General features: G+C 36.9%; 2 protein-coding genes across 3 annotated transcripts in view; one reads left to right on the top strand and one right to left on the bottom strand.

The window, feature by feature from the left end:
• stx1b (syntaxin 1B) overlaps positions 1-19,797 on the top strand; it is a 38,947-nt gene extending 19,150 nt beyond the window's left edge. The window contains exons 3-10 of the mRNA XM_056257806.1: positions 3,577-3,676; positions 10,859-10,933; positions 12,980-13,053; positions 13,727-13,835; positions 14,101-14,174; positions 15,430-15,567; positions 17,386-17,496; positions 19,028-19,797. Of these exons, the coding sequence (XP_056113781.1) occupies positions 3,577-3,676; positions 10,859-10,933; positions 12,980-13,053; positions 13,727-13,835; positions 14,101-14,174; positions 15,430-15,567; positions 17,386-17,496; positions 19,028-19,108 (762 nt within the window). The 3' untranslated portion in view covers positions 19,109-19,797. The remainder of the gene's footprint in view (positions 1-3,576; positions 3,677-10,858; positions 10,934-12,979; positions 13,054-13,726; positions 13,836-14,100; positions 14,175-15,429; positions 15,568-17,385; positions 17,497-19,027) is intronic.
• The window catches only part of si:dkeyp-113d7.10 (myoneurin), a 99,292-nt gene extending 73,483 nt beyond the window's left edge, over positions 1-25,809 (bottom strand). For both annotated transcript variants that reach the window (XM_056257803.1, XM_056257805.1), the window contains exon 1: positions 25,720-25,809. In XM_056257803.1, the coding sequence (XP_056113778.1) occupies positions 25,720-25,738 (19 nt within the window). In that variant the 5' untranslated portion in view covers positions 25,739-25,809. The remainder of the gene's footprint in view (positions 1-25,719) is intronic.
• Between the last annotated feature and the right edge of the window lie 1,642 nt (positions 25,810-27,451).

The raw sequence follows: 27,451 nt of genomic DNA, 5'->3' as shown, positions 1-27,451 counted from the left end.
AAATATGGTTAAACGTTGTGCCTGGGGCATTTGTAACACAGATACACGTTTCCCAGAGAGGTTGGAGGGGAGTGTCCGTTTTTTTCCCTTCCCAAAACCGAAGTCAAATCCTGACAAGTGTCGTCTAGCACACGCTGCTAATAAATACAACGTTATACTCCCGTAGTCCGTTTGCTTTGTAATAACGATTATAGAAGTGAATAGAGACCTACCCAGCTTGCATGAACAGTGTTGCTCCATGATATTGTTAGTCCCAGCCTCCGTCTCGATTAGTAGGATATGCGGTGGTTCATTTTTTGACTGTGACCGGTATGCTTTTGCCTCTATTTGGATGCCTTGTTCCTTGCGTTTCACCTGTATGTCGTGAATATAGCCTTCGAACGTATATTGCCGCCCCTTTTGCCTACTTCTGTCGGACACTTTATTTGCTGCTTTATAAAAGTTTGATCAAATTTCAGCAGGAAGAGCTGTCACAGCATAAGCCATGTTGATACCAGAGTCCAGATGAAGTTTGTTTGTCGGACGTAGCAACAGTAACTAAGGGGGGCGGGGCTTAGCCAAAGGCGAATTGACCAGCGCAAACCATTTAAATACTCTCCTCCAATTCATTTTGTGTCTGAAAGGGAAACTCCTACAAATGCATATGCAATAAGGTCAGCCGCAAGAATAACTGTTCACGCCTTTTCAGCGCTAATTTTTCAGTTCGTGTCTTTAGTAAATCCTGACAGTAGTTTTTAAACGGCAAAAGAGGATTTGTGCTGGCGCACGCTTTTAGTAAATCTGGCCCTATTTATAAAGGCTAAAGTTTTATGTATTTGAGGAGCGGAGAAGAGTGTCTTAGTAGTTTTTTTTTTATTTGTCATCGAGTCATAGCCAATACTGCCTTAAATAGCTTGTGCGTAGCACTTCATCTTTTAAAACATGGCCAAATAGAAAAAAAACTGAGCGCCCACATAGCTACAGTAAACGTTATAACCTGTAAGTTGATGAAAACGTAATGTGATGACCTTACTGCCTCAGATGGCTGTTCTAATAAAGGGCAAAAACACGACATTTACTAGTCAATTTTATTTGAACTTGATTTTAGTAAAATGTTAATATAATGGCACATGCAAGTATATGATCATATAAAAATTCCACAATATCAACATCGACAATAGTGTTTAATTGTTTAAAAGGTACAATGTTTTTTTCAATTCCTTAAAAGTAGCATTCATTGGGGGTAGGCCTAAATGTATTTTGCCTATGTCACAATATGAGGTAAACCCGGCCCAGAACACACTATTTGATTTAAAAAATCTGAACCGATTTAAAAAAAAAACTACGCATCATACACTAGCTGACTTTGTAAATGGTTACAGAGGAAAACTGGGCATCATTAAAGTAAATCCATACCAAATACTTCCGGACTTTCAAGTCATTCCAAACACAACAAACTCACGCATCTCATTGACAGAAGATGCATGACAAAAAATGAAAACAATATGTGTTTTAAAATCGGCTCAAAATATTAAATGTTTGATATCCTATCCTCTGACTGGATGGAATCATAGTCTGAAGCTAAAAAAAATGTCTATGCCCAACTGCCCATCGTGATCCGACTGCACAAAATCTGCAGATTTGCCCTGACTTTCAGCAACTAGCGTTGACTCGTCCAGACTGTAAATCAGGGCAAAAAAAGTTGTGTAGCGTATTTCAGCCTTTAACTACTTAAACTGTAATTCTGATAATATAATTTGTAATGAAAACAATTTACAGTAGTGGCCAAAAGTGATGTCCGGACTGGAATATTTGTTTCTGACACTACAAGTTTGATTTAACAATTAAAATATAAGGAAAATATTTACTATTTTTTTAGAATATTTTAAATATGCAGGAAAAACAAAACACTAAACTTGGTTAAGTTATTTGACAAAATTATTTGGCAAAAAAAAAGCAAACTACAGCTACCGGTTTTATTTTACTATGCATAGAAAAATGCATAGAAAAACAAAAAGCTCACAGGATAAAGCATACATTGACTACAACAGACTCAGTTACTAATATTAAGTTGGTTCTCTCTTGTTTTTGCATGTGTTCATAATTTCTTTGTATGACAGCCAGGCCAAAAATTATGTCCGAACAATTTGGCTTATTTTATTGCCTTATCACAAACAAACGTTTATTACAAGCACAACTACGCTTACAAAATCTTTTTTTTATTTAATAGTCAAGTCAAGGCAAGTCACTTTCATTTCTATAGCACTTTATACGATACAGATTGTTTTAAAGCAGCTTCACAGTGATAACAGGAAAATTATGCATTTTCGGCTGTTGTTGAAGTCAGTTCAGTGTTGATTCAGTTCCGTTGTAAAGATCATCAATTATTAAATTAGTTCATTTTATCTATATTGTTGAATATTAAGTGTCCCCAACTAAGCAAGCCAGAGGCGACAGTGGCAAGGAACCCAAACTCCATCATGTGACAGAATGGAGAAAAAAACCTTGGGAGAAACCAGCCTCAGTCGAGGGGCAGTTCTCCTTTGGCCAACGAACGAACACGGTGTGATTATGATTCAGGCTGCATCACAAGTCAGAATCGGATTCATCATGCCAGTATGAATAATATTTGAAGAAAAAAAAAAGAATAAAGGGTGAGGATGTCAATTTTCCTTGGCCGGACATCACTTTTGGCCAATACTGCTAGCAGATTCAAAATGATTAAATCTAAGAAATTAAACAAACAAAAAAAGGCTCTTGGCATTTTTTCCCATACTGTTCTTGAACATAAGGAAGCATAGTTATTCATTTTTATGCAGTTCACACCTTAAAGCAGTTTAGTTCCTGCATGCTTTCTTCCAAATGATAAACATTGATCGCAAATTAATGTCTACAGCTAACATTTAATGTGACATGAAATAATATGGTATCTGTAATATGGGATATAGAAATATGATGAAAATGTCAAAATATTTATTTTTGGTTAAATATATAATCTAAATGTATAAAATTATATTATAAATATACATTCTTTTTTTATTATTAATAAATACAAATATTAATTTGCTCCATGTTATTCAAGCTGATTAGCCGATTACTTTTTAGGGCTGGGAAACGATTAATCGCATCCAAAATAAAAGTTTGTGTTTACATAATATATGTGTGTGTAGTGTGTATAATTATTTTGTATATATAAATACACACACATGCATGTGTATATTTAAGAAAAATGTGTTATTAATATATCAAATATTTATATTTATATATAATATTAATTATGTATAAATATATATAAAGTATATACATGCAAATATTTCTTAAATATATACATGCATGTCTGTGTGTATTTATATATACAAAATAACTATACACACACATATAATATGTAAACACAAACTTTTATTTTGGATGCGATTAATCGCGATTAATCATTTCCCAGCCCTACTTTTTACTCTTTATAATAATTTTCTCTCTTTTTTTTTTTACACAGAGTTTCACAATATGCAAGTAGTCATTTAGATTTAGACCTCTTTCATATAATTTGCAAATGTCACTATGTGGATTATGAGCATTATTAAACGCATGTTCCCTTGACAGGTTGAGGAGATCCGTGGCTGTATTGAAAAGCTGTCAGAGGATGTAGAACAGGTCAAGAAGCAGCACAGTGCCATCCTAGCAGCACCCAACCCTGATGAAAGTGAGTTCCACCCATCAGCACACCGTTTTATCCAAACTACTGCCTCAGCGTTTACACTGCGTCAACGAAAAAGCATTCACATTCATTTCAAAGTGGTTTGAAAATGATTATTCTGCCTCTAGAATATGGTTGTTTTTCAGATCAATAACATGAACATGTATGTGGCACTTCATCAGTGAGACGTTCAGGCATACAATAAAAAAAGTGCACATTTAATGTTTTACCTCCCCCATATCTCCCTCTAGGATGTTTCCATTCGCGCATACAAATAGAAACCTAACACACTGACACACGTTTGTAAATGCATATCTATATCTCAGGGCAACATGACACATTTTTACATTAGCTTTTAACTCCACCCACGTTTTCAACATTAAAAGTGATGAATCGTACAGTATATATTTGCATTGTCTATACTGCTCGCCCATAAAAGGATCGTTCGCCCAAAAATGAATCATTTACTCATTTTCATTGCATAAAATATGACTTGTGTGTTATATTCAAAATCCTTACATGGGAATTTAAAGTCACATGTAAACTTGTATGTACAGAAGGTGAGTAAATGAGGACAGAATTAAAAATTTTTGGAGAACTGTACCTTTAACATATGTACAACCTCTAAAAAATGATCATGCATGCATATTCAGTCCCAATGCAGGAAGGTTTGAGGGGTGCAAATTCGATAAAGTATTTATCACTTTTTAGAAAAAAGCACCAGCTCCACAACTTGACTGCAGTTGTGTGGTAAGATATATGAGCTCATTGGTGAGCCTATTCAAGCCTTTCTCCAATACCTTGCATTTGCGCCACCCACTCTACAAAAGAGTCGCCACATCGCTCCAAGTGTTTGTTAGACCCAACCCACACACCTCATAGTGCACCAGCCCACACTGCATCTATAGAGGCTGTTTCTTCAGCTCTGAGTCCTCAAATGTTTCCAAAAAATCCTGCTCACCTCATCTTTCCCCAGCAACACTCTTCAATTACGGCAAATGTCTATGAGTGTTTGAGTCGTTCCAGTATTGTCTGTGACTAATGTGTGAGGTCATTCTGACAGAGCAGCTCTTTAGTAAATGTGCAGTAAGCCAACTGTTTCCAAATCAGTGCGGTTACAACGTTATTTAATGAAGAAATGCTTTTGTGGAATCTGTTATTTTACAGGTACTCAAATATTGCTTCTAAATTAACATTAAATAGCAAATAGACAGTTTTTAAAGGTGAAGTGTGTATTTTTGTGTGTACTTTTACCCCTTTTAATAAGCAGAGACAACCATAAGTATCCTTATTCATAGGCTATTTTTTTCTGAAAAGCAAGTGAAAGTCATTCTTTTTGCAATTCCTATTGGTTGCGCTAGTGCTGCCGAAAATAAATACTTCACCTTACAATAGTAATCAAACATCAGTTTCAGGGCAGGTTAAATTTGTAAAATAGATTTGGGTTTATTCGCTTACGAAAAAAGGGCCATAGTCCTTCCATGTTTTTTTCTTCTTCTGGACATGTACCATTTAAAATGGAAGTAAATGGTGCTTTCATTCCTCATTGTTTCTGATTGAATTAGTGTTTTTAAACAAATCCTTTGATTGTGAATGATTCGGTGACTCTCTTCTTGGACTCTTGGAACGCTGCTCAGCCAATCAAATTCGAGGACCAGAACTGTTTAATATAGTAAATAACCACACAAAACATGTTATTAAAGAATTCTATTCTATTAGTCTCATGTTAACCTGTTTAATATGGAAGTATTGTGGCTATACTATGCTTATGGCTATATTTTAGCATGTATTACCTGCCTCTGTTTACTTCCATTGTTCGTGCTTTACTGTAACTACAAATTTTTCTAAATTATTTTGTTGTATCTGACTTTATGCCACAAATGCGGTTGATACATCTTATCGAACGCACTGAACCCAAAACCCAGAGTGCCCTCTGAAGCTGGCTGGCTTAGATCCAAGAAATCCACAGCCTATGAATGACTCAGCTGCTATAGATGAATCTTTAATAGATGACGTCTCACTGTGTCTGACAGTTTTGGTTCAGTTTCTTACATTTGACTGCATGTGATTCGCTTTGGTTTCAATGCATGGTTTCTTTGTTTCTGTTAAGTTGTTGCATGCATGTATAAGAACATTATTTTCTTTCTTTTTTTCCTGTTCTCTTTTCTTTTGCTTCCCCCCCCCCCCTGTCTGTTTTCACCATGCTGCATGAAGGATGAAGAGAACCTGTGGAAGTTGAGTGTCTGTCTCGATATCTGTGTCAGTGTGAACCCGGAAACCTGAGGAGAGGTGGAGAACATATTTAATAAACTAATTCTTAAAGGAATAGTGCACCCAAAATGAAAATGTTGTCATTATTTACTCACGCTCACGTCGTTCCAAGATGTTAGGACGACTTTTTCATACAAAAGTAGATGGCGATTTATACTGCCATGTTCCAAAAATGACCAAAAGGAATAATTGTAGTTGTCATATGAACTATTATACAGTTTTTTGTCCTTTTGGGTTGTGTAAATCACCATCTCCTGTTATTTATGGAAAAGGATGTTCAGACATTCTGCTTAAGAGCGACTTTTGAGTTTCGCTAAATTATACAGGGAAAATGACTTGAGAGTGAGTATATGACATGATAAGTTTGACATTTAAAGCCATTAAGGGCAATTTTAAGTTGTTTTCCTTGCATTATTCTCCTTCAGTTTCAGTAGTGTTGTGTGTGTTTTTGTAAGTTATTGAGCTTGTAATGTTATACATTCTTGTAATGTTATAATTTGAGGCCCAATGCCCATTTCTTACAGCAGAAGCCTTTGAATTCAGTCACAGGAAGACATACAAAAATGGAAATACAGACAGTGTTATTTTTCATTTAGCAGATGCCTTTTATCCAAAATGTCTTACTCCTAATATAATGACAGGAATATGATCTCAGTCACGTCAACTTGGGATCAAACTAACGTTTGCTTGCTTAGATCTTTAACCAAGACTGTAATACCACCCCCCTCACCCTCAGTAATACAGGGTTATTGTGATCTCAGTAACATTTTTGGGTCAGTGCTTCCAGAAGCTAATCCACAACATCTTTGTTAGCAGCCCAAGTTCTCCATTAATAAACCCCCACCACAAAACCAAAGCATTTCATGGATTTTTTATTACCCTTTTACTGAGGTCACCCTACTTTTACATAACATTTTTGTGTATGTGCTACTGTACAAAGCTAAATGTGCAACGTTTGTGAAAAAGCCAGCTTGAAAAAAAATGAGCGAATCCCTCTTTTAAATTCAGCAATTGTGACCTTGAGCAAAAAATGTTAACCTCTGTTGGCTCTACGGGTGACTAATGGTTACCTCTTTGCCCTAGTTCATTAATTCACCCAATCAGCTTAAATGACTAAATTAGCCATCAGAATAACAGCATAATGAATTCCTGCCCCTTAAAGTTCTCCATGTTGCCTTGCAGGTGAGTGACGTTAGCAAGTAAAAATGAGCTATGTGTGGTTTACTTAGCTGAGGGGTGATGATAAATTGGACGGTTAGCTTTTCTATACTGCCAGTCCTTGGGGGTTGAGGACTTTTTGTGGTCTGGATGGATTTTGTTGGATGTTCAGTATTCTGAAACAAACATAAAAGCATTGCTATAAGTGCTCACTTATTTGTTGGAATGTTTTGCTAAATGCATTTTGCAGTAGGCGGTAAAATGTGGCTAAAAATAATAATAAAAAAAGCCCTGCTGAAATTACATAATCTTTTTTTCTTTAAAGTAGACGTCAACAAACACCATATGCTACAAAGAATTCAGATTCATTTAGTTTATCTATCATAAATGACTAGTAAATTCATATTAGATAAACATTAGCTGATAAAAGATCATTAAAGTCAGTCATTAATAGACGAGCCAGACCTGTAGAGCTTTTTTACCTCAAAAAGGTCATTGAGAAGAAAAAAAAAATTGTGAGAAATATTTAATAAACAAACATGCAGGGGTAGATTTTGTAGAACTGTATGAATGAAAATTTAGCAGAAATCCTTAATCTCATGTTTCTGCAACAGGTCTGCTTTTGCAAATTTGTGGCAACTGCTAACCGATTTAAATAAAATCACATTCAAGATCTATTAAAGTGCTGGTTAGATGTCATGTTAAACAGTGGGTGTGACAAGAAACATTCTCGTCGGTCAAATCGATCTCTCGACCACATGAAAAAAAAAGCTGACATGAGACAATGGCTAGTTTAGAACAGGAAAGAGCAGGACTGCATTTAGCTGTCTGGAAGGACAACAATGGTGTAGCGGTGTGCAAATATTGTGATGCGAACTCAGTGACAGGAGATACATTACACTTTTGTTAAATCGATGAACAGGGGAACTGGCCACACCCTGACTACAGCACTTTAACGGACACGAGTGACTAAACAGATCATTTGTTTTACAGGACAGCATTACTTTTTAAGCGCTTTTTTACACTGTTTTATTTGTCATGTACTTTTTTTTTTTTTAAAGCTGCTCTATGTAACTTTTTTGTGTTCAAAATTTATATTATGAGCGAGTACATCATGAATCCATTTTCCAAACCGTGTTTTTGTCTTATCCTGAATCACTATGGTACACCTATTATAAGTGTTTATATTCGGACTATTTTAGACCGGTCGGGTCGCCACCGCTGCGGAGTAGCCCAGTACCTGCGTGACTCGTCATAGACATAAACAGAGAGAAGTAGCTCCGGCTACAATGTTCTACCGCAAGACGAATGTAGTTTGTTTATTAACTGCTAGAGTGCCCAAAAGTTACATAGTGCAGCTTTAAACTAAAGTGACTTAAATATTTTTTAATGGTACATTTACCAACATTTATGAATCACTTTTAAATTATTTTGATTTATTTTTAATTCATTTCTATTCTTTGAATGTTTGTAATTCTCTGAAAAAGGGAATAAAGTTTCAATGCAGATGTTCCGATTTTTCGAAATGCTTGAAAGCATTTTTCATATATACATATATTATGGATATTACAAAAATATGTTCCGGCATACTGAATTTTGTCAATCCAACATGCCAATCAAAATAATACCCAATTGCCGAAAGCTAACCATCAATTAACTTAACTAAAGAGATAATAAATTGAGTCAAATATATCAGTTCTGGCAAATTTAACCTTTCAACACTCCTAAAAATGAGGAAAAAGTAATTAAGGACACACAATTAAAAAGCTTAAAGACATTATGATCTCTCCTTTAAAAGCTAAAAAAGCAATCATCCTTGGGAACAGAAAAGTTCCCCTAATTGAAAAATCACCCGTATTTACTATGAAACGCCAATCAAAGTGATAAATTACTGTTCACAACGTATAGACGTATAATTTATCACCCTTCTTCTACCCGCCGCCCGCCGCCCATCCCCTGAAAGTGATCAGCAGGAGCCACAATATTGATGGCCAGGAGGAGACGCTGAGTGATTTGAAGTGTAGGCTTCTATAAATTCTCGATCCAGCTTATTAAAACCCTATTTAGTAATAAGTTGTGTATATGTATTTCAATCTTGACAACACATGGAGAGAATTATTTAACCAGCATTCATTCTCATGGGGCATGGAATAAACATATTCTTAATTTTGGCAGATGAAATCTGCTACGCTGCTGCTAAGAAAATACAAGAATTTGTTCAGCTTAGTTAAAATAACATGCTGTACGTAAGGACATGCTGCTGCAAGAATACATTAAAACCCCCATAGCAGATCTCTACAGGTGGCACTTGGGAGGAAGAGGGGTACAGCATCATGCACAGCATCATGTGGATTAGGAAGTACTACGTCTGGTTGGCTAATGCCGCAGTGTTAGAGGAACCAATCAGCGCTCGGTTAGAGTCACGACTGAACTATGTATATATGTTATGCAAAACACAGAAGTACATATTTAAATACAAAAATTTGAGACTTGCACATACAGTGCTTAACAAATTTATTAGACCACCTCCCAATGTAAGGTTTGTGCCACAGCCGCTCTAAAGTAGCAGTATTGGTGATTACCAAAATAATTTTTTATGCTTCTGTAATGGTTAATCCACCAGTATGTGTTGTCTCTTTAGTCACAATTGGCCAAGTCAAAGTCCGGACTTGAATCCTATTGAACAAATTTGGGATTTAGAGGATTCAAAGATAGATCGCACAAAAGTTTCTTCAAAAGTAATTATTTGAGAACAACTAGAAACTATTTGGAAGTTAATAACAAAAGAGACTGTGGAAAAGTACTGTACATAAAAACAATGCCAGCAAGAATGCAAGCTGTTACCAAGGCCAACGGACGCCATACAAAATATCAAGTTTGTTGGTTATTATGTGTGAATAAAGGCTATTTAGTTGTTTCAGTTTGCTATTAGCATAATAAATGACAATAAAATGTTTTTAAACAGGTTTTTGACAGATTCCTAAAATAGTTTTCTCTTTATGTGGTCTAATAAATGTGTTAAGCACTGTATATTATGATAAATATTTCAGTATGAATTTGCAAGTGCTTTATTCCTCTTAATAAATGCACATATAATCCCTGGTGATAAATTGATATTGGCATTAATACTCGTAGAGGGAGAAATGTCATGGTCATCAAACTCATGGCTGGAGAAAAGAGAGAAAGCAGCGAGGGATTGGATTAGTCAGAGGAAAGGCGAGTGTGTAGGTGGGAGTTGAAAAGGCTGAGGTGGTGTCCAGGGAGTGAATGGCACTGCAGTAACTATCAATCAACATATGACTGCAGCCTGCAGTCCATACACACAGCCACCGTTTAACAAGAGACCACTCATTTTTCTCTTTAAAGAACAAGAACTTTATATGGCCTGAGATATTTTCAAAGGTTAAAGTCATAAAAAAACTAATATAGATTGCACTACAAAAATCAGGATTGTTAATCTGTATTTTGGTCATGTTCTCCAGTAAAACTATGGATAAATTATGTAAGATAATAAAACTTTTCATAGAATACATCTTGAACTAAATTTATTTTTGCATTTATTAAGCATAAACCCTATTTTGTTCAAATATATTCTATATAAAAGTCTATACATCTATCCATCTGTCTTTCTGTCTATCTATCTAATATGTTTGTCACATGACTTTGTACCCTAAATATAATGCAACCAGTGCTCAAACTCAACATTATATGCATTTAAACAACTTCTCTTTTGTATTTCCTTGTGTTTTTATTCCGCAGAGACCAAGCAGGAGTTGGAGGACCTCACAGCTGACATTAAGAAGACAGCCAATAAAGTGCGCTCTAAATTAAAAGGTATAAAAAATAGATTTTTTTACTTTATTAGCACTTTTATATTTCTTTATGATTGTTTTAGAAAAAACACACAATTATGTAAAATATCGAAAACTTACAGCCAGCTCGCTCTACGTATATAAACAATGAAACAGACTCTTCGACTCTTTGAATTTAGCTTGAGAAAATTAGAAAGGTTCAGGTCTATTTGCAAGTACACATGAAGTTTAGTCCTCTAAAAGCTCCTAAAATCTTCATGCTCACGTAGGCAAATCTAATTTGGAGTCAAACTTTGATTCAAAAGGCAGCCACCTGAGGGAAAGGGAGTTAAGCAATAGAAAACTCTTAAGTAGGAGTTTGGACTAATCTCTTTTGAAGTGTTCTCCTTCTGAAGTCGTGCAGGAAAGGACAAAAAGTTACACTCCACCCCAAGAACAAGATCATATTTTTCAGCAACTAATTCCATGACAATATGAGTGTGTAATTAAAAATAGAAAATTGACTTTATTACACCAATACATAATACTTGGAGAGAGGTATCAGTTAGCATTCTCATTCTTCTCAATGGCAGTTGATCGACCAGAGGTACATGACCTGCGTCCTGCCAGCTTTGTTTATGTGCACTATTATATTCTGTGAAAACTTTAGTCCCCTGGCTACCATGTCAGACGATGCAATTCAAAAGAAATTTCGCCTGCCACGACAACAAATTCAGCAGCTTTAAAGGTGATGATACACAGGGCAACTTTTTGAGCAATCTTGCCGAACGATTGTTGCTTGGGCGCTTTCCCATTGAAAATGGGCAATACATTTCTATCTGGATAATTTAGATCGGTCGTGGGCCCTGTGTCTCATCTGGTTGCCCGTTGATGCCAACATTGCCCAGCAACATTGCTCAAAAAGTTCCCCTGTGTATCATCACCTATAGATCTTGTTGGTCCGACTTTGTCGACACAAACTTGACGGAGCTCTCAGCCCCGAAATTCAGCTGCTGGCGCTTCTCCTCTTTCTGTCTTTCTTCTCAAATATATTACGTGTAATATGGCAAATATATTATGATAATATAAATGACACCTTCAAAGGATAGTGAAGGCATACTGCCTGTTAGTGTAGCGTGTTGAGGCATGAAACGTTTGGGCATGAGGTCGCGGGGTCGCATACTCGTTTCGAAATTATGTAAAATATCCAGGGTTGGATTTAGTTTGCAATTTGGATTATTTATTTTCATTGATTAGATCCCATGAGTACTGATAAATTCAATTTCAACTGAAGTTTCTATTTTATTTCTGAAGTGCTTCTTTTTTAAAGAACCACGCTTTCTCACATAACGCAGTGAAGCAGCCTCTGCATGAGTGAATAATTGATTCTCGAGCCATCGATATTAACCAATTTAGCACCACCGCCGCGGACAGCACCTGGTAACGTCGCACGTAAGAAGGAATATTTTAAGCAACCTCCCAAGGTATAGTTCGGGGGAACACGCCTAGAAATGGTATACCTTTAGTTAAGTTATACCTTTAGAGTCTTTGTCGCGTGCTAAGAGACAAGGTTATCTGGAAATCCAGCCCTGAGCTGTAATTGCCATGTGAATAATCACTTTGGAAACCTTTAAATCTTCTTCATGCAAGTATAGCCTGTATAGCTAGTCATTCTGATAGCAACTTAATCTACACTTTCACTGATATAGCCAGTGACACATGGTGCACCCAGCTCCATTAGAACTGAATAGAGTGTGAATCCCATTGTCTCCTGAAGTGGACAGTGAGATCTATTGTTCTTCTGAGATTAAGGGACTTGTAATTACTCTGGGACCACTTTGTCTGACAGCTAGTGTGTATGCACTTTCATTGTAACAGTTCAGTTCGCAAATTACTTTTTCGTGTTGTAGTTGATGTGCCACCTCAGTAACTGTTGTAACCAGGTAACCAGGGTGAGACAGCTGCTATATGAAATGTCAATCATTAAAATAAGATATTTATCATGGTCACTGCATGTGCATAGACTTGGGTTTAGCACAGGCTGTTTTACTACAATTTATTATATTCAGTTTATTTCTCTATTCCACAGCAATCGAACAAAGTATCGAGCAAGAGGAGGGGTTGAACAGATCATCTGCAGATTTGCGGATCCGCAAGACACAGGTATAAAAATAGTGACCATTGTAATATTCTAAATGCTTGTCAAAGTATTATTTACAATCTTTATTCTCCTAACAATAATCATTGTCAATCTATTCAGTCAAATCGTCACAACTTATTCTAATATTTTGTATTCAATTAATAAATAATCTTAGAATATTACTGTTACGGATTAACATTTTTTAAATGTTAAATGCACTGATATCAGACTTATCATTCGTTATGAATAATTCCCATCAAATTCCACATATGCATGTTTATAAAAATGCATGCATTGTGTCTTTCACTTGGGAATAATGTCATAGGAAGTGTTCAGGGGATGTTCAAGACTTCCAAAGCTTTTTTATTATGTAAAACAGTTTTTCTAAAAGGGAAGCAATATTCAGCAAAATAGTAACAAATCTGACCTTCAGGGTGTCCAGTGAGCTCAGAGACTGACATACTTCCTGTGAACTCTGCCCTCCCTCTGAGCAGCTCTGTCAAACACCCTCCTTGGCGCCATCTGCTGTTCAGAAACAGAATGTGTGCAGTAATCTCTCAAACTGCAGCAAAAGCATGGGCCGATTTCACAATGATCACACTTGGCCCTCAATATTATTATCCTGAGCCGCTTACTGTCAGCGAGCCCATTCACATCCTGATGTGCAGCCTCAACATCTCGACCTTTATCCCACAGCATTCCACGCTGTCACGCAAGTTTGTGGAGGTGATGACGGAGTACAACACCACGCAGTCCAAATACAGGGACCGCTGCAAGGACCGCATTCAGAGACAACTGGAAATTAGTGAGTTCTGCTAGTGCGCACAAAGACACACATATACCGCCATGCAAAAGTTGAGAAACATCCTCCACATTACTGGAAGGCACATTTTCACGACAAATCTTACTAACTTAAGCAACAACAAAAAAGCTATACAGCATGTTACTGGATCAAAAGCATGACCTGTGCGCCATATTCTACCCGTTGATCTAATACAGGAATACAAATCTGATCAAAATACCCAGTATGCACCATAATGATACCATGTACTTCTAATATTTTTAATTAGCTGGCAGAACAACTACCAATGAGGAGCTGGAAGACATGTTGGAGAGCGGGAAACTTGCTATCTTCACTGATGATGTAAGTTTAATAGTCGGAAATCAATGATTTTCCTATGACTTTCGATTCCATGAAAGTCATAATTTCAGGTCAAATTTAAACACTTGCGCTTTAAAATGTAATTTTACTAAGGTCCAGTCACAAATAGCAGCCTGAGCCATTACGATACTACTCTGAATGTACACTTTTGCCATATTATCTGTTGGGTAATATCCCACTGTAAAGTGGGCTTTGCAAAAGTGCAAAGCAGCCCTAAAGGAAAACTAACTTCTGAAAATTAAAAGGGTAAATGAGACACCCCACAGCAGTGGCGAGGCTAAATAAGGGCCAGAGTGGCACTGACACACTCAGATTGATGTTTGGTCCACCCAATCAAATGAGACACACAAAAAAATTATTTGTGGGGAAATAGAAAAAAATTAATGCATACATGACAATAATAATCACTCAAATACATGCATTTAGTGGATGTCACTCCCGAAACCCTGCAGCGTGTGTCGCGTGGCCACTGGTCAAGCATGAAAAACAAAAGTTTTAGTCACATTCTGAATAAATTCAAAAATCACATTCTTTATTTATCACCTAGTAAGCGTGCAAAGAGTGGTCCCTTAAAGCTGTCACTCTTAGTTCATCGCGAAGGTGCAATCTCACAAAGTTGCGTTATAATCAATGAAGCAATCTATACTGCACAATAATAAATATCTCATTTACATAATGTCTACCACACTTTGTTTTTTTATAATGACGGATTTGCGAACGTGCAGAATTCAGCACTGGACAAAAACCCCGGCTTTGAGCAGTGAGTGGATTCTGACTTAAACACCTCTGATTGGCCGTTGCATTCAAGAAATCAACAGACATGTCTACGATTGGCTGGCATTAACATTGCTTAACGCTGCACAAACACATTGTAAATAGAAACCTTTGACACTCTCCAAAGTGCAAACACAGATATGCACTGAATTGTTTGCCAATACGCCAATATCCTATTACATAGAAAACTGATCCTAGTCCAGCAGTTATGGGCAGCAAATGTCTGGCCTCGCCACTGCCCTACTCATACACTTCCCAGACGTGCAAGGGAGTCAACATCAAGTGTACTATTTGAGACAGAAACTATTAATTTGGTTTCCATGGAAGCATATTCACATATTTCATAATTTGTTCACTGTTTCACCCAATCTGTATGTGCAAAAAAGATATGTGCAAATGTATGTTGAATAATAGTAACTTAACCTGCTGCCATGAACTTTTTCTAATATTCTCTGTTTAACAGATCAAAATGGACTCCCAGATGACCAAGCAGGCACTAAATGAGATTGAGACCCGACACACTGAGATCATTAAGTTGGAGAACAGCATCCGTGAGCTGCACGACATGTTTGTGGACATGGCCATGCTGGTGGAGAGTCAGGTACAACCAAGAGTCCAGCATTTCATCGGAGCAGAAATGCTCCAAATACTATTTGATCAAATGCCACCAATGTAATCGTGTCACAAAAGTCCCTTCCACAAGGCTGTTAGTAAAGTACTGTATATAAAGCAGTGTTATTCAAATGGCGGACTGCGGTTTGGTTCCATCTGGACCAATTGCGGCATTTTACCGTTTCTACAGATTAAAGTGAAAAGTGCGGTTCACACCACAAGCACTCAGGGTTGTTTATGGTAATGATCTTTCGGAGCTATATCTATAATATTTTTATCTAGAGCCAAAAGTGTTTCATTCAAGCCCTTTCCGTGCGTGTTGCTTCTCTCTCTCTCTTGCTAAAAACGTAAACCGCCACATTAAGAGCTGCAGATGACAAGGTTATTCTACCAACAGTAGCGGAAACACGGTGAGCAGCAAAATAGATACTTTCGCTAAAACACAGCAGAAAACGAGAATGCAGCTAATACAATTTGTATCTGTCATAAAGATGACTCTGACCGTTTAACTAAACCAGGTTTGAGACATGTTAACGTGTGGCATCTTTAGACGTTTAAAAAATATATATATTTAGCATTATAAATAAGCATATAAAGAGCATTTCATAATAAACAATGTTAGAACTTGGAAAATTATTTAGAGATGGCAAGGTTGTTTTAGTTAGTCAATTTTTAGTTGTTTATTGCTTTGAGCAAAATATAAAAATGGTCCATACTCTTCTTAAGAGGCAAACCCTTCAGCCCCGGTGTGTTTTCTCAGTCCCAAGGCCTTCTATGTGCCATACACAAAGGTGTCTAAATGTTATTATTTTTATTATTTTTTAAATAGCCTATTAAAATATCTAATCTAATCTTTTTATATTCATATACAGTTGGGAGAAATATTTACTTTTTTTTTTGGTACATTTTTGGTAAAAATTATTCTCAAGAAAGATTCTCATCTTTAATGACTATTTTGAGGGTTTTTTAGAGTGTTTTTTTTTCTTGTACAAAGTACTATGGCTGCCTCTGGAAATGTATAACTATTTCAAAAAGTTTTATCTGCACCTCCACTGGGAATGAAATATAGAGACCTCTTGGAAGTTAAATTGATTGCGGATTTGAGAATTTTTGCCATTTATGTCCGGAAGTAATTTACTTAAAGGTAAAGTGCAGGCAAAATGAAAAACTCTATCTTTGTTAACCCTTATGTCATTCCAAACCTGTATGCAGTGTCATTTAAGTTTTATTTATATGCTATTTTATTGATATTGCATTTATTTTAGTTATTTGCCAAGGCATAATTTAAAATTTTCATTAAAAAAATTCCATCTAATATTTATATTTTATCAGCTTTTTGCAATTAACAAAAACAATTTTTAAAAGTACAATTCATAATGGCCACTGTCAGGCTTGGCCAATGATCCACCATTTTTGAATTCTGGATATAAACACGGACTGGACGAAAACTAGACTTCATTGAGCTCCAAATTGATGCTTCATTCACAGATAGTAATTTATATATTCCCACGCAACCAAGGAGAGTGGAAATAGTTTATGCAACATTATCCTTGTACTTTAACATGATGGCATTCTATAGCAGTCCCCATGGATCAACCTGGGGTTAAGGGCCTTTTCTCAAGGGCAAAGAGGTGCACCCAGTCATCACCGCTTGAGGGTTCGAAATCAGGCTGCTGCATAGAGCGTTTAAGCGAATCTTAACTTTCAAGTCTTCTGATTTTTGCATTGGATACAGTGATTGTCGTGTGTGTATGTGGATATTGTGAAGAAGTTGTTTTTTTGAAGTGCCTATTTTTGTCATTCACAGGGAGAGATGATTGACAGAATTGAGTATAACGTGGAACACTCAGTGGACTATGTAGAGAGAGCAGTTTCTGACACCAAGAAGGCTGTCAAATACCAGAGTCAGGCACGCAAGGTAAAACACTGTCAGCAGTTACACCTGACGTCGTTCAATATTATGCCCTTTGTGTACAATGATTCATGCTTTCTAGAGAACATAGGCTCAGTCCTAAGCTGTCATGTACAAAAATGAGCAATAGAAGAGCATTTTGAAATTATTCCTAAACCACTTAAACCATCCAAAGAAAAACTATAATGCTTCTTTGGCACTCATTGGTTCTTCAGCAGATACTGTCTTCTTGCTGCAGTTTTGCTGGCTAACGTCCATTGCAGTGGTCTAAAGGCCGCAGACTCTTGGTGATATGCCACCTGCTACTTTTATGCTTTCTGATGAGTCAAATTGCAGATCTGGTGAAACATAATCTTTACATTTATTCACTTAGCAGAGCTTCAGAAATGCCTGGATTAGAATTGTCGATGATTGATTGATCTACAGTTATTTGCAGCTAATAATCAAATCAATTAAGGATACTATTAAATAAACAAGATTAAACCATGCGCATTGCAGCTTTCAATGATAACATAAGTGCAACGTCTAAGACAAGGGGTCGCAAATCCCCAGACAGCTATTGCAGGTCAAATTTGATTGGCAATAAAAGCCAGCCAAAATAAATATTTTTGGTTTTTGAAAGCCAATGAATTTCATCAAACCAGGGTAGCACAACTCATCCAGAAATACAGTTTTGACCGATTACAGTATGGTATACAGTAACACTAAAAGCATGTTAAGAGTAGGGCAAATTGTCTGTATGTACTGTAAAGTCCAGGTTCTAAGCTTCAAAAATGGACACTTGTTTTGTGTTTATCAAGCGAGTAGTTACTTATTTATTTGGAAAATAAATTTTTTTCACATCATATATTTTGAGGGAACTTTTGTGTCTTGGTATCGCTTATTTTAGATGTATACACCCCAAATTGGTCTATAAAATAAACAAAAAAGAAAAACATTGATTGGTCCCTTTACATGTCAGTCAGTTGATCACAAAACAAAAGCTGCAAAGTAAATGTTTATTTGCTTCAAACTTTCATGTGGTTTTCATGTCCAACCAAGCAACAGCATTTCCATTTAGTTAACTCAGTTTGGCATTAGTCCCTTGGCACAATATATTTACAGCTTCCCTCCATGGCATCATCACATTCAGTACATGTTCCCTTTGGAGATTGCAAAGTTTAGAATGATGTTAGGACTGTATTTAGCCTTTACAGTTACGCGAGATCTAATCACCACCTTCTCAAATGCAGTCAATGTTTAATACATTCAGTATTCGAAGGGTCAATGTCCCAGAGTGGGTCCTTTCATCAATAATTGAATTAACTTTTAATTAATTTAATGATTTACTTTGGTAATGGTTTAATTGTTCATGGTTTCATTTAATGATTTAAAGTGTGGTTAAGATGAGGTGATGCTACTTAGATTAGCTGACTGTGTATTACTGCACAATCGAGTACCGTAATAGAGTAGCTAGATGAACAAACCAAATGATTGTTGATCTGTTGGCTGTTTAATTACACATCTTTCTTTCTTTCTCCTTTTTCGCCCTCTGCAGAAGAAGATCATGATCATCATCTGCTGTGTAATTTTGGGAGTGGTTTTAGCGTCCACTATCGGAGGAACCCTGGGCTTCTAAACGACATGAAGAAAGACAAACACTTGGAAAGCTGAGTGTTTTATCCACTTAAACACGAGATAAGGAAACTGTCATAAAACGGGGGTTGGGTAGGGTTAAAAATCGAATATTCAAAAATCAACCAATCAAAAAATAAATAAATAAAAGGAGATGTTACGTACTAGCTGATTTAAAATATATAAAAGTGGGTTCAAATACACATAATATTTACAAACTGTACATGTAAATGTATTGAACATAAAAGCAGCACATGGGTTACTACCTGTAAAGGAATAAAACTCAACTTTTGTTTTGTTTTTTTGTTTTTTTCAGTGTTGCTTTCATTTTTGGGGGGGCCTCCAGGACAGTGCCAGCAACTGCTAAATTGTTTTACGTTCCGGCAGAACACGGTGTTTGGCAAACCATACTAGCATTACGAATACTAACCAACTGACTGCATAGATGTTATAGACAGTAGTACTAGTCCGATTTCAATGGCCTAACGTTCCGAGTGGTTGCTTGCATTCAGATGAAATCTCGTTTTTTACCATATTAGCTCATTACCGATGGAGTGCTATAGATTAAAAGCACCGTCAACCTCATAGCTGAGTTTCAGTCTTAATAGTTTTACTGTGGGCAACTGTAAACAAACAAAGAAAAAAAAGAACTAAGAAGCACACATCATTGTGAATTGTGAGAGGAAGTGATATCGGCAAGTTTGTACATAAAGATGATTTTCTTTTGACTTCATTTGCTGTGCTGTAGATGGTAGGCAATGAAGTAACAGACATTTCATTTTAACATATAGAAAGCAAACTGTTGAACTATGCAGTTTAGATAGTAATTTCCCCCCCACTTTTTGAATGAATTCATGGCAACCTATGGAATGATTCTGGAAAGATTTCTTAGAGGGAACATTTTGAGAAAAGAAAATGTCAATACTTGAAACAACACCTAACCTAAATATTATCTTTTGGAGGGTGGTTAGGTCTGCTGAAATTAATATTCCTTATTTTTCGGTTAATCGCTAGTTTTGCATTTTTTATTTGCCTTGATAAATGAATTGCATATATATTTTATGTTATGATATAAAGGATAGGCTTGAACGGGACCATTTTGGTTTTGAAGGATCGATTTGGGAGTTTGACGTTTTTCACCTTGGTGCTAGTTAATGAAGAGAGCCTAATAAAATTAAATACTAGGACGTGATAGTTGGATCTTATAAAATTCTACATATCTGAAACAATGAGGCGAGCTCTTGGTGAGCTATCTGACTAAATATTTACATGTAGACGCATTCTTCAGTTCGGTTGAAGAAACTTGTAGGACACTTATTAAGCAGCGACTAATTTTCACAAACTTTATACGAAACAACTCAAATCCAGCTCTGAACGCCAGAGAGACAGCATCTTGTCAAGATAATGCTAGCTTAGACTAAGACTCTTTGATTTTGTCCAAAGATTTTGTTTTTTAATCAAACAGCTGTATCATTAATTCTTTGCATCCTTTTCTTTGCGGACAGAAAGTGCCAGCTTGGTAAATTATGTACTGCTCGTTTTAAATTCAAGGGCTAAAATTTAAAACCAAACTTTAGCTCTGTTTTTTTGCTTTTGTTGATACAGAATCCCTCTTGGCTTGATTCAGATTCGTCGCACTCTTAGAACGCCCTCACCCTCATGTTCATGACGTTACAGAACATGTACCAACATGAACAACTCTCAAAGTGCACTCCTTTTCTCAATACGGACTTTATTTTCCATGTACTGCTTATCATAGAATATATAACAGGAGCCCCCCCACCCCGTTCCATCCCGCCACCCCTTTACCTACCTTATGCGAAGTAGTAGGGAACAGGAAAGTTTTGGGGGATATACACTGTACACCTTTTAGAAAGCCTGAGGCAGAGGGCCGGGACTATTTTGCTTTAATCATTCCAGTAACGTCCAGCATGTTTTCTTTCAAACTTCTGTGTATTTAGTGTCGAATCACTTACATGTATGGTAAAATGAGGTAAATATGTATGTCGGTGTTGTTTTTTAGTAGACGATATAGCTGGAAGGCCCTTATTTGTTAACGCATGCAACTTTCGCTTTGTTAGTTTGCATGGCTCTCGATCATGTGTGCACTTTACAATCAAAGAAAACTGTCTTATGCCGCCACATTTTTGGGTTGTACCGTTTTCCGTTTTGTTAATATGTTTATTTGTTTTTTTAATTTATGATTATTTATTATGAATTTCTAAGGGTTGGATGGGGGGGGGGGGACGACTGACTCCATTTAATATTTCTCCTGCCTATTTCATCATGACCCTGACGATGCTGGAGTTTTACCGTGGTCCCCATGAATGTGTTCCCTGTGGATGTCCACATGAGTACAAAATCTGTTTGTTGCCAGGTATTATGTTCTTAAACCACGTCCATAGTGTAAAACGACGTATTGCCCCCCCCCCCGCCCCCGCCCTCTGGAAACACTCTGGGTACAAATCATTATTGCGCATCTTGTTCATTTCCCCTTCCCCTGATGTGTTCCCAAACTTGATTGTTGTGCTTAACTGGTGATGATATGTGAATTCTTTCGTAAGACTATTCTTTATTGTGAGTCGTGTGCTGCGGTGTCGAATTGTGCAACTCAAAAGGCCATGTATGCGTGCCCTGTCCCTTCGGCATTTTTCCTTTTTTACGTACACGTTGCTGTATAAGTGAGCATGAGCATTTGTGTGTGTGGATGTGTGTGTGCTCGTTTGCTGTCGGAGCCCTCGGTCGCACCGCAACGCTAACTGGCGTCGGGCGCAAGGGTCTTTCTCTGGTCTGCCGGTCTATGGTATGCAGCTCTAGCGCTCCAGTTTTGTGCCGACTTCATTCAAATGTTAAGAAAAGTAATAAGACTAAAAAGCCAAAGCGTTATGCGAGTACAGAGCACAATGTTACAGTCAACTGTATTGTGTAGTCCTCCCCACCCGTAAATCTTGTGAACTATCTTGCGTATACATTTACTACGTTTTCAATTCCACTTCTTTCAGCGACAAGGTTCTCGATATAAAGGTTTATTGATTGATTGATTTATATTCATTCTGAACAATATGTATAATGTATACTACACAAGCTTGTTCCTTTTAAAGCACTTTCTCCAAAAACAGCTACGTACAAAACAAATATGTTGTGTGTACTGTATGTTGTTTTTTATTTCTCCCCTCAATGATGCTGTTTATGTTGCCATTTACCCCTTGTTCAGCTCACTTGCATTGCTTCCTCTGTGCTGGCAATACATTAGACGTAGACATTAGATCAGCTCTGGTTAAAAGAAAATGAAATAATAAAAAAAAAAACTGTATACTAACATGGGCACAGATCTGGAAGAAAGTTTTCTCAGTTGTCTTATTTTCATTTTTCAACACTGTTTTTGGATGTTCGTCACACAGACACTGATATGACCAGACAGCACTGGCATAACACAGCACATTGAGAAGGCATTTTGTAAATGGGTGAAAATTACAAACTACTTATATATATATAAAAAAAAAAAAGATGTACCTTTTAGAGTTTACCTGCATAATAGTATTTTTTGGTTGGGGTTGTTGAGTGCCTCATCACTGCAGGGGAAGAAAAAACCCTTACGCCCAATCTGCATGGCGAGCGAGCGGTGATGCAACAAAGCTAGAACGCTCCCGCCATGATCAACGAAGCCGTCTCAGCTACGTAGACTGCTTTGTGTATTGTAATGCTCGCTGCTTAGTTTCCACATGTGCTTTAGCTGTCAAAGCACCTGACTGACAGCTCTCAAAGACTTTGACGTTAACGGATATGACTTCTCGGTCCACGGCTATTGAGTACCCAAGACCTGCGATTGTGATTTTTCTCAACAGCCCCAGCCATGATCCTCCTTAATTTCATCCTCTTTTGTGTCATTCCTTTGATGTATATTCCCATTAAACTTTATACAAGTATTCTTGTTTCAGTGTTAGATTTAGAACGAGGAAACAGTTTGTGGAGATGGTGCTCAAACTGTGATTTCAGCAAAATGATCATCAGTTACAGAGGATGGCCTGTAATGATGTGATGAAAACACTATTCTAATTAGAACGGGAAGATGACTGGATAAGGATGACATAATTGAATTATACCATTATCAAATGTGATGAATTATATAACTACAATGATTTAAAAATCCCGAGAAGTTGTGTTATATTAGTAGTAATATTGAATGCTCGCGATTTTGTCAATCTGAACTGAATCTTTGTCTTGTAATTATTGTAAATATTTCAAAGAGAGAAAAAATGATTTGCATGTCCATGTATAAAACTACTAAAATAGTTCCTGTCAAAGTTGTGAGGTTGATTGATTTTCTTGTTCTTTGCCCTGGTCGCAGTGCTTTGCTACCGGCTGCTCACTTGTCTAAAAGCAGTGATGTCAAGGGTGCTCTATAACGAAGAAAAGTTGAGCAACGCTTTAACATCAGAATCAATACAATATGTTGTTGTGTTACCTCAGAGAGCCGTAAGCGGGTTCAGCTCTGGGGGAAAAAAAGTGCTTCCCTCCATGTACACAGGTCAAATGCACACCGCCTGTAGCTTCCATGCAACTTGACTGCTTTTCTTGCAGAGGTCCACCATATTGGCAATGTCAAATTTTTAACAAATAGTGGCATTTTCATGGTATTTGTTTGGACGCTTTCACAATAAGTGTCGGTTAGAAATCCTTGCATGTAGCATGGCTGAAGTTCAAAAGCTAAACGTAGTAACACGGGATAGGCTCTGGTCTTACACAAAAGAAGTAAAAGTAAATGGAAGTTTAAAAGTGCAGTAAGAAACAATAATGCTCGAAGCAAACAGAAAAACACTCATCTGTGCAATACAAAGAAAAGGGCTTTCTCACACACACATTTGAAAGCACGAAAGAACGCCGACTTCAATATTATTATGGGAGTTGAGGGAAACAACAGCCACTAACCGTGGTTCCAGCCATCGTTTTATGTGTCGCCAACTGTCTTCTCACCCCACTAGGATCTAAGTTGAACGTGAATTCAGGGCAGAAACCACAATGAGATGGGCACCAAGGATGGGAAGGAAGAAATTAAATCGATTTCTGCAACTTTGACTGGAATTGCAACTTCTGTCTTTTATTTTCTGTGTGTGTATGTGTGTACTGTATTGTAAAAAAAAGGAAAAAGATACAAACAAACAACCTAACTGTCCCTCTCTCCCCCCTCTCTCTTGTAATACTGTTTGCTGTTCTGTTTGGTTAGTGTGGCGTACCAGTATTCCTCTCCTCCCCTAAACCCTTTGCTATCTTCCTCCCTTCTCTCACAATCTCTCTCTCTCTCTCTCCCTCTTTTCTCCATGGATCTTTAAGATGAGAACTCTATGCAGATGCTGTCTTTTATAAGTGTGTCAAAATTTTAAGTTGAAATGAAAAAAGAAAAACCCCAACAAACAGATATTATGAACTGAAACAAAAAATAAAGAAAAACGATTGTCCAGTGTACAACTGCTGTAGTTGTCTTCCGTATTTTTACTCCTTTCTCAAATCATGGGCAGGGGTGGGGGAATTCAATAACACAACAAAAGAAGCTTGTATAGCCTAAGCATTAAACATGTATATTGACTCTTTTGTTTTACAGTGTTTTTGAAGTTAACTTTCTGTAAAAGGTATGGCCTGCACTGAAAATAAATTGGTATAGAAATAATTTTCACTCAAAAATTGCTAACAAAGAAGCAGCATGTAACATTGAATTAAACGTTAAATTTTGAAGTAAAGACTAAAATAGTATTTTCTTGTAAAACCTACTCCAACAATTTTTTTTTAATTTTCAACTTCGAAAAATCACTTTTTTACAGTATGCTGGCATCCCATCTGAAATAAAAAACTAAAATCAATAAAGAGATTTTGATCAGAAAGGCCACCGTGGTAGCAGCATCAGGTTTGATCCTCACCTTTTATTCCCTTAATATAACACATAAAATGTTGTCATTTGTGCAAATGTAAATTTAACAATAGACACCTTAGTAAAAATGACAGAAGTCACATCTGAATCAGTTGATGAAATAATTTAGCAAACTAATTCTATCTGAATGGTGCTAAAGATGTTTCATCCACTGTAAAGCGTTGGACACACTTTCAATTAACTATTAAGCCAGCCACATTCACCCCAGACCCCTGTGTGCAAAGTAGATAAAGTTATTTAGAAAGATAATGGGGTTTTGCTCAATTACGTTGTTATTGATTGCACCAGAAGATGCCCTGGGAGCTGTGCAAGACCAACAAGTGCTTATCATTACTCTAAATTAAATAATTTAGTTCTTTCAGTGGAAACTTGCCAAACTTGGCAGGTATGAAGGGCTGGTTTTCCAGTTGCTAAGCAACAGGCAGTACATTTTCATTTAAAAATAATTTTGTCACTCTACTGTTTGAGCTACAAGCTTTGCATGTTAATGTTTTATGCTAAGTTTTAGATATATTTTATCTACCATTACTCTCAATTCAGACAAAACATGAATTATGCATGTAGTTTCTATAGGTGTAAACATGCAATTTTCACTCCACATCCTCAGAAGCACACTTTTTAAGCAGGACCCAAAACATGGACTTCACAGCCTCAAAACAGGTATTGTCAATAAAATTGTAATTGTAACTTACCTAAAGGATCTTTCACCATCTAGTGGACAATCCAAGACCTCAATCAACCAGTTCACTCATTCATAGACTATTCTGCACCCAGCACCTGTGAATAAGATGAATTTACATCCATCCACACATAACATTCGCTAACGTTATCCCAAAAGCAATATGCAATTATAAAGAAGTTGTAATATTTTGTGAATAAGATGGATACCTGCATAAAAATGTTCTGATTATTATCTCAAAGTCAGAATGGCGCGTGTGTTATATTTCAAGTCATCTGAAGCCATTTGATGGATTCATGTGGGTAAAAAGACCAAGTTATGGACCTTATTCACAGCAGTGCCATGTTTGATTTGAGCAGGAATGAAACCGAGGCTGTGAGGAATAGATTAGAGTCGTTGTACTGTCATTTAATGCGTTTTGGATTGTTCTGCTGACAAAACACAGCTAAAATATATTTCCAAGATAATTTCAAGAGACTATGAGTTGTGGAAAATTACAAGTGATCTAAGAGCTTTATGCGGATGCCATTGGAAAAACATAAGTCTATCCCTCACAGCCTCGCTTTCACACCTGTCATGGCGCTGCTCTGAACAAGGTCTAACCATAGACAGTAAAAGAAGGGTCTAACATTCAAAGATAATTTTCACCTCAGGCGAGCCATGTTGTTATGGCGTCACTATACGTCAACGCGCCATTTCTGAACGCAAACGCAAGCGTGCTGCCAGCTTCGGGTTGTCTTCATTTATCTTGTCTTCATAAGCCAAACCATAACTTAAGTGTTGGCTTCATTTTTGTCTGTTCCTCACACAAAAGTACACTTGAAATACAACGCTTACGTCATAAAAAAATATATATTTTTAAGTTGCTTTGCTTCTGGTGTCATTGACGGACGATGTCACTAGTATGAAGAAGGGTTAACAGGTTTGAAACTAAATGACGGTGAGTAAATAACTTTTTTCTTTTTTGAGTTAACTATTCGGGACCGGGTATAGGCTAAAAGTTCTGATTAAATTTTAAATGGCATATTGTCTAATATGACCAATGTAGTGTTGTATAAACTTACATTTCTATAATCGTTAGATACCTTTGTCTGGTTCACTCATTCTGGTAGTCTCGCGTAGCCACTACTACTAGACCTTCAGTTCAGACTGACTTTCAGCCAACGGTCCGTGGGCATGACGAGGCTGATGAGAGACTACAGTGGAGAAATGGCGCGCTTTTCTTGTAGCTGAAGTCACGCGCGGTAATTTCTTGGCTGTAGTAGTGATCGGTCGCTTTCGATGCAATACTTATAATGAATGCCCATATATAGACACATCTCCAGATTATTGCATTTAATTGGCCTGTGATACCCTATTTTTTGTTGATTTGCTCTGGTTCTGATTTTGGGCTGATCCATAGCCATTTAAAGGGATAGTTCGCCCAAAAATCGGGATAGTCATCATTTACTCACTCTTATATTGTTCCAAATCTCTAAAAGGTTCTTTCTTCTGTTGAACACAAAATATGTTTTGAAGAATGTTGGGAATTTTTTTCCTACTATGGAAGTCGATGGCTAATTTTTTTCCTACTATGGAAGTCAATGGCTACCGTCAACTGTCTGGTAACCAACATTCTTCAAAATATCTTCTTTTGAAGAAACTCATACAAGTTTGGAACAACATAAGGGTGAGTTAATGATGACAGAATTTTCATTTTTGGGTGAACTGACCCTTTAATAGTGGCATACACTTTAGCACTTTAG

This window comes from Rhinichthys klamathensis, unplaced genomic scaffold, assembly GCF_029890125.1.
Source record: "Rhinichthys klamathensis goyatoka isolate OS25496 unplaced genomic scaffold, OSU_Roscu_1.1 h1tg000144l_1, whole genome shotgun sequence".
NCBI classification, from domain to species: Eukaryota; Metazoa; Chordata; class Actinopteri; order Cypriniformes; family Leuciscidae; genus Rhinichthys; species Rhinichthys klamathensis.
The sequence above is the reverse complement of the archived record's forward strand: the minus strand, read 5'-3'. Positions and strand labels throughout refer to the sequence as shown.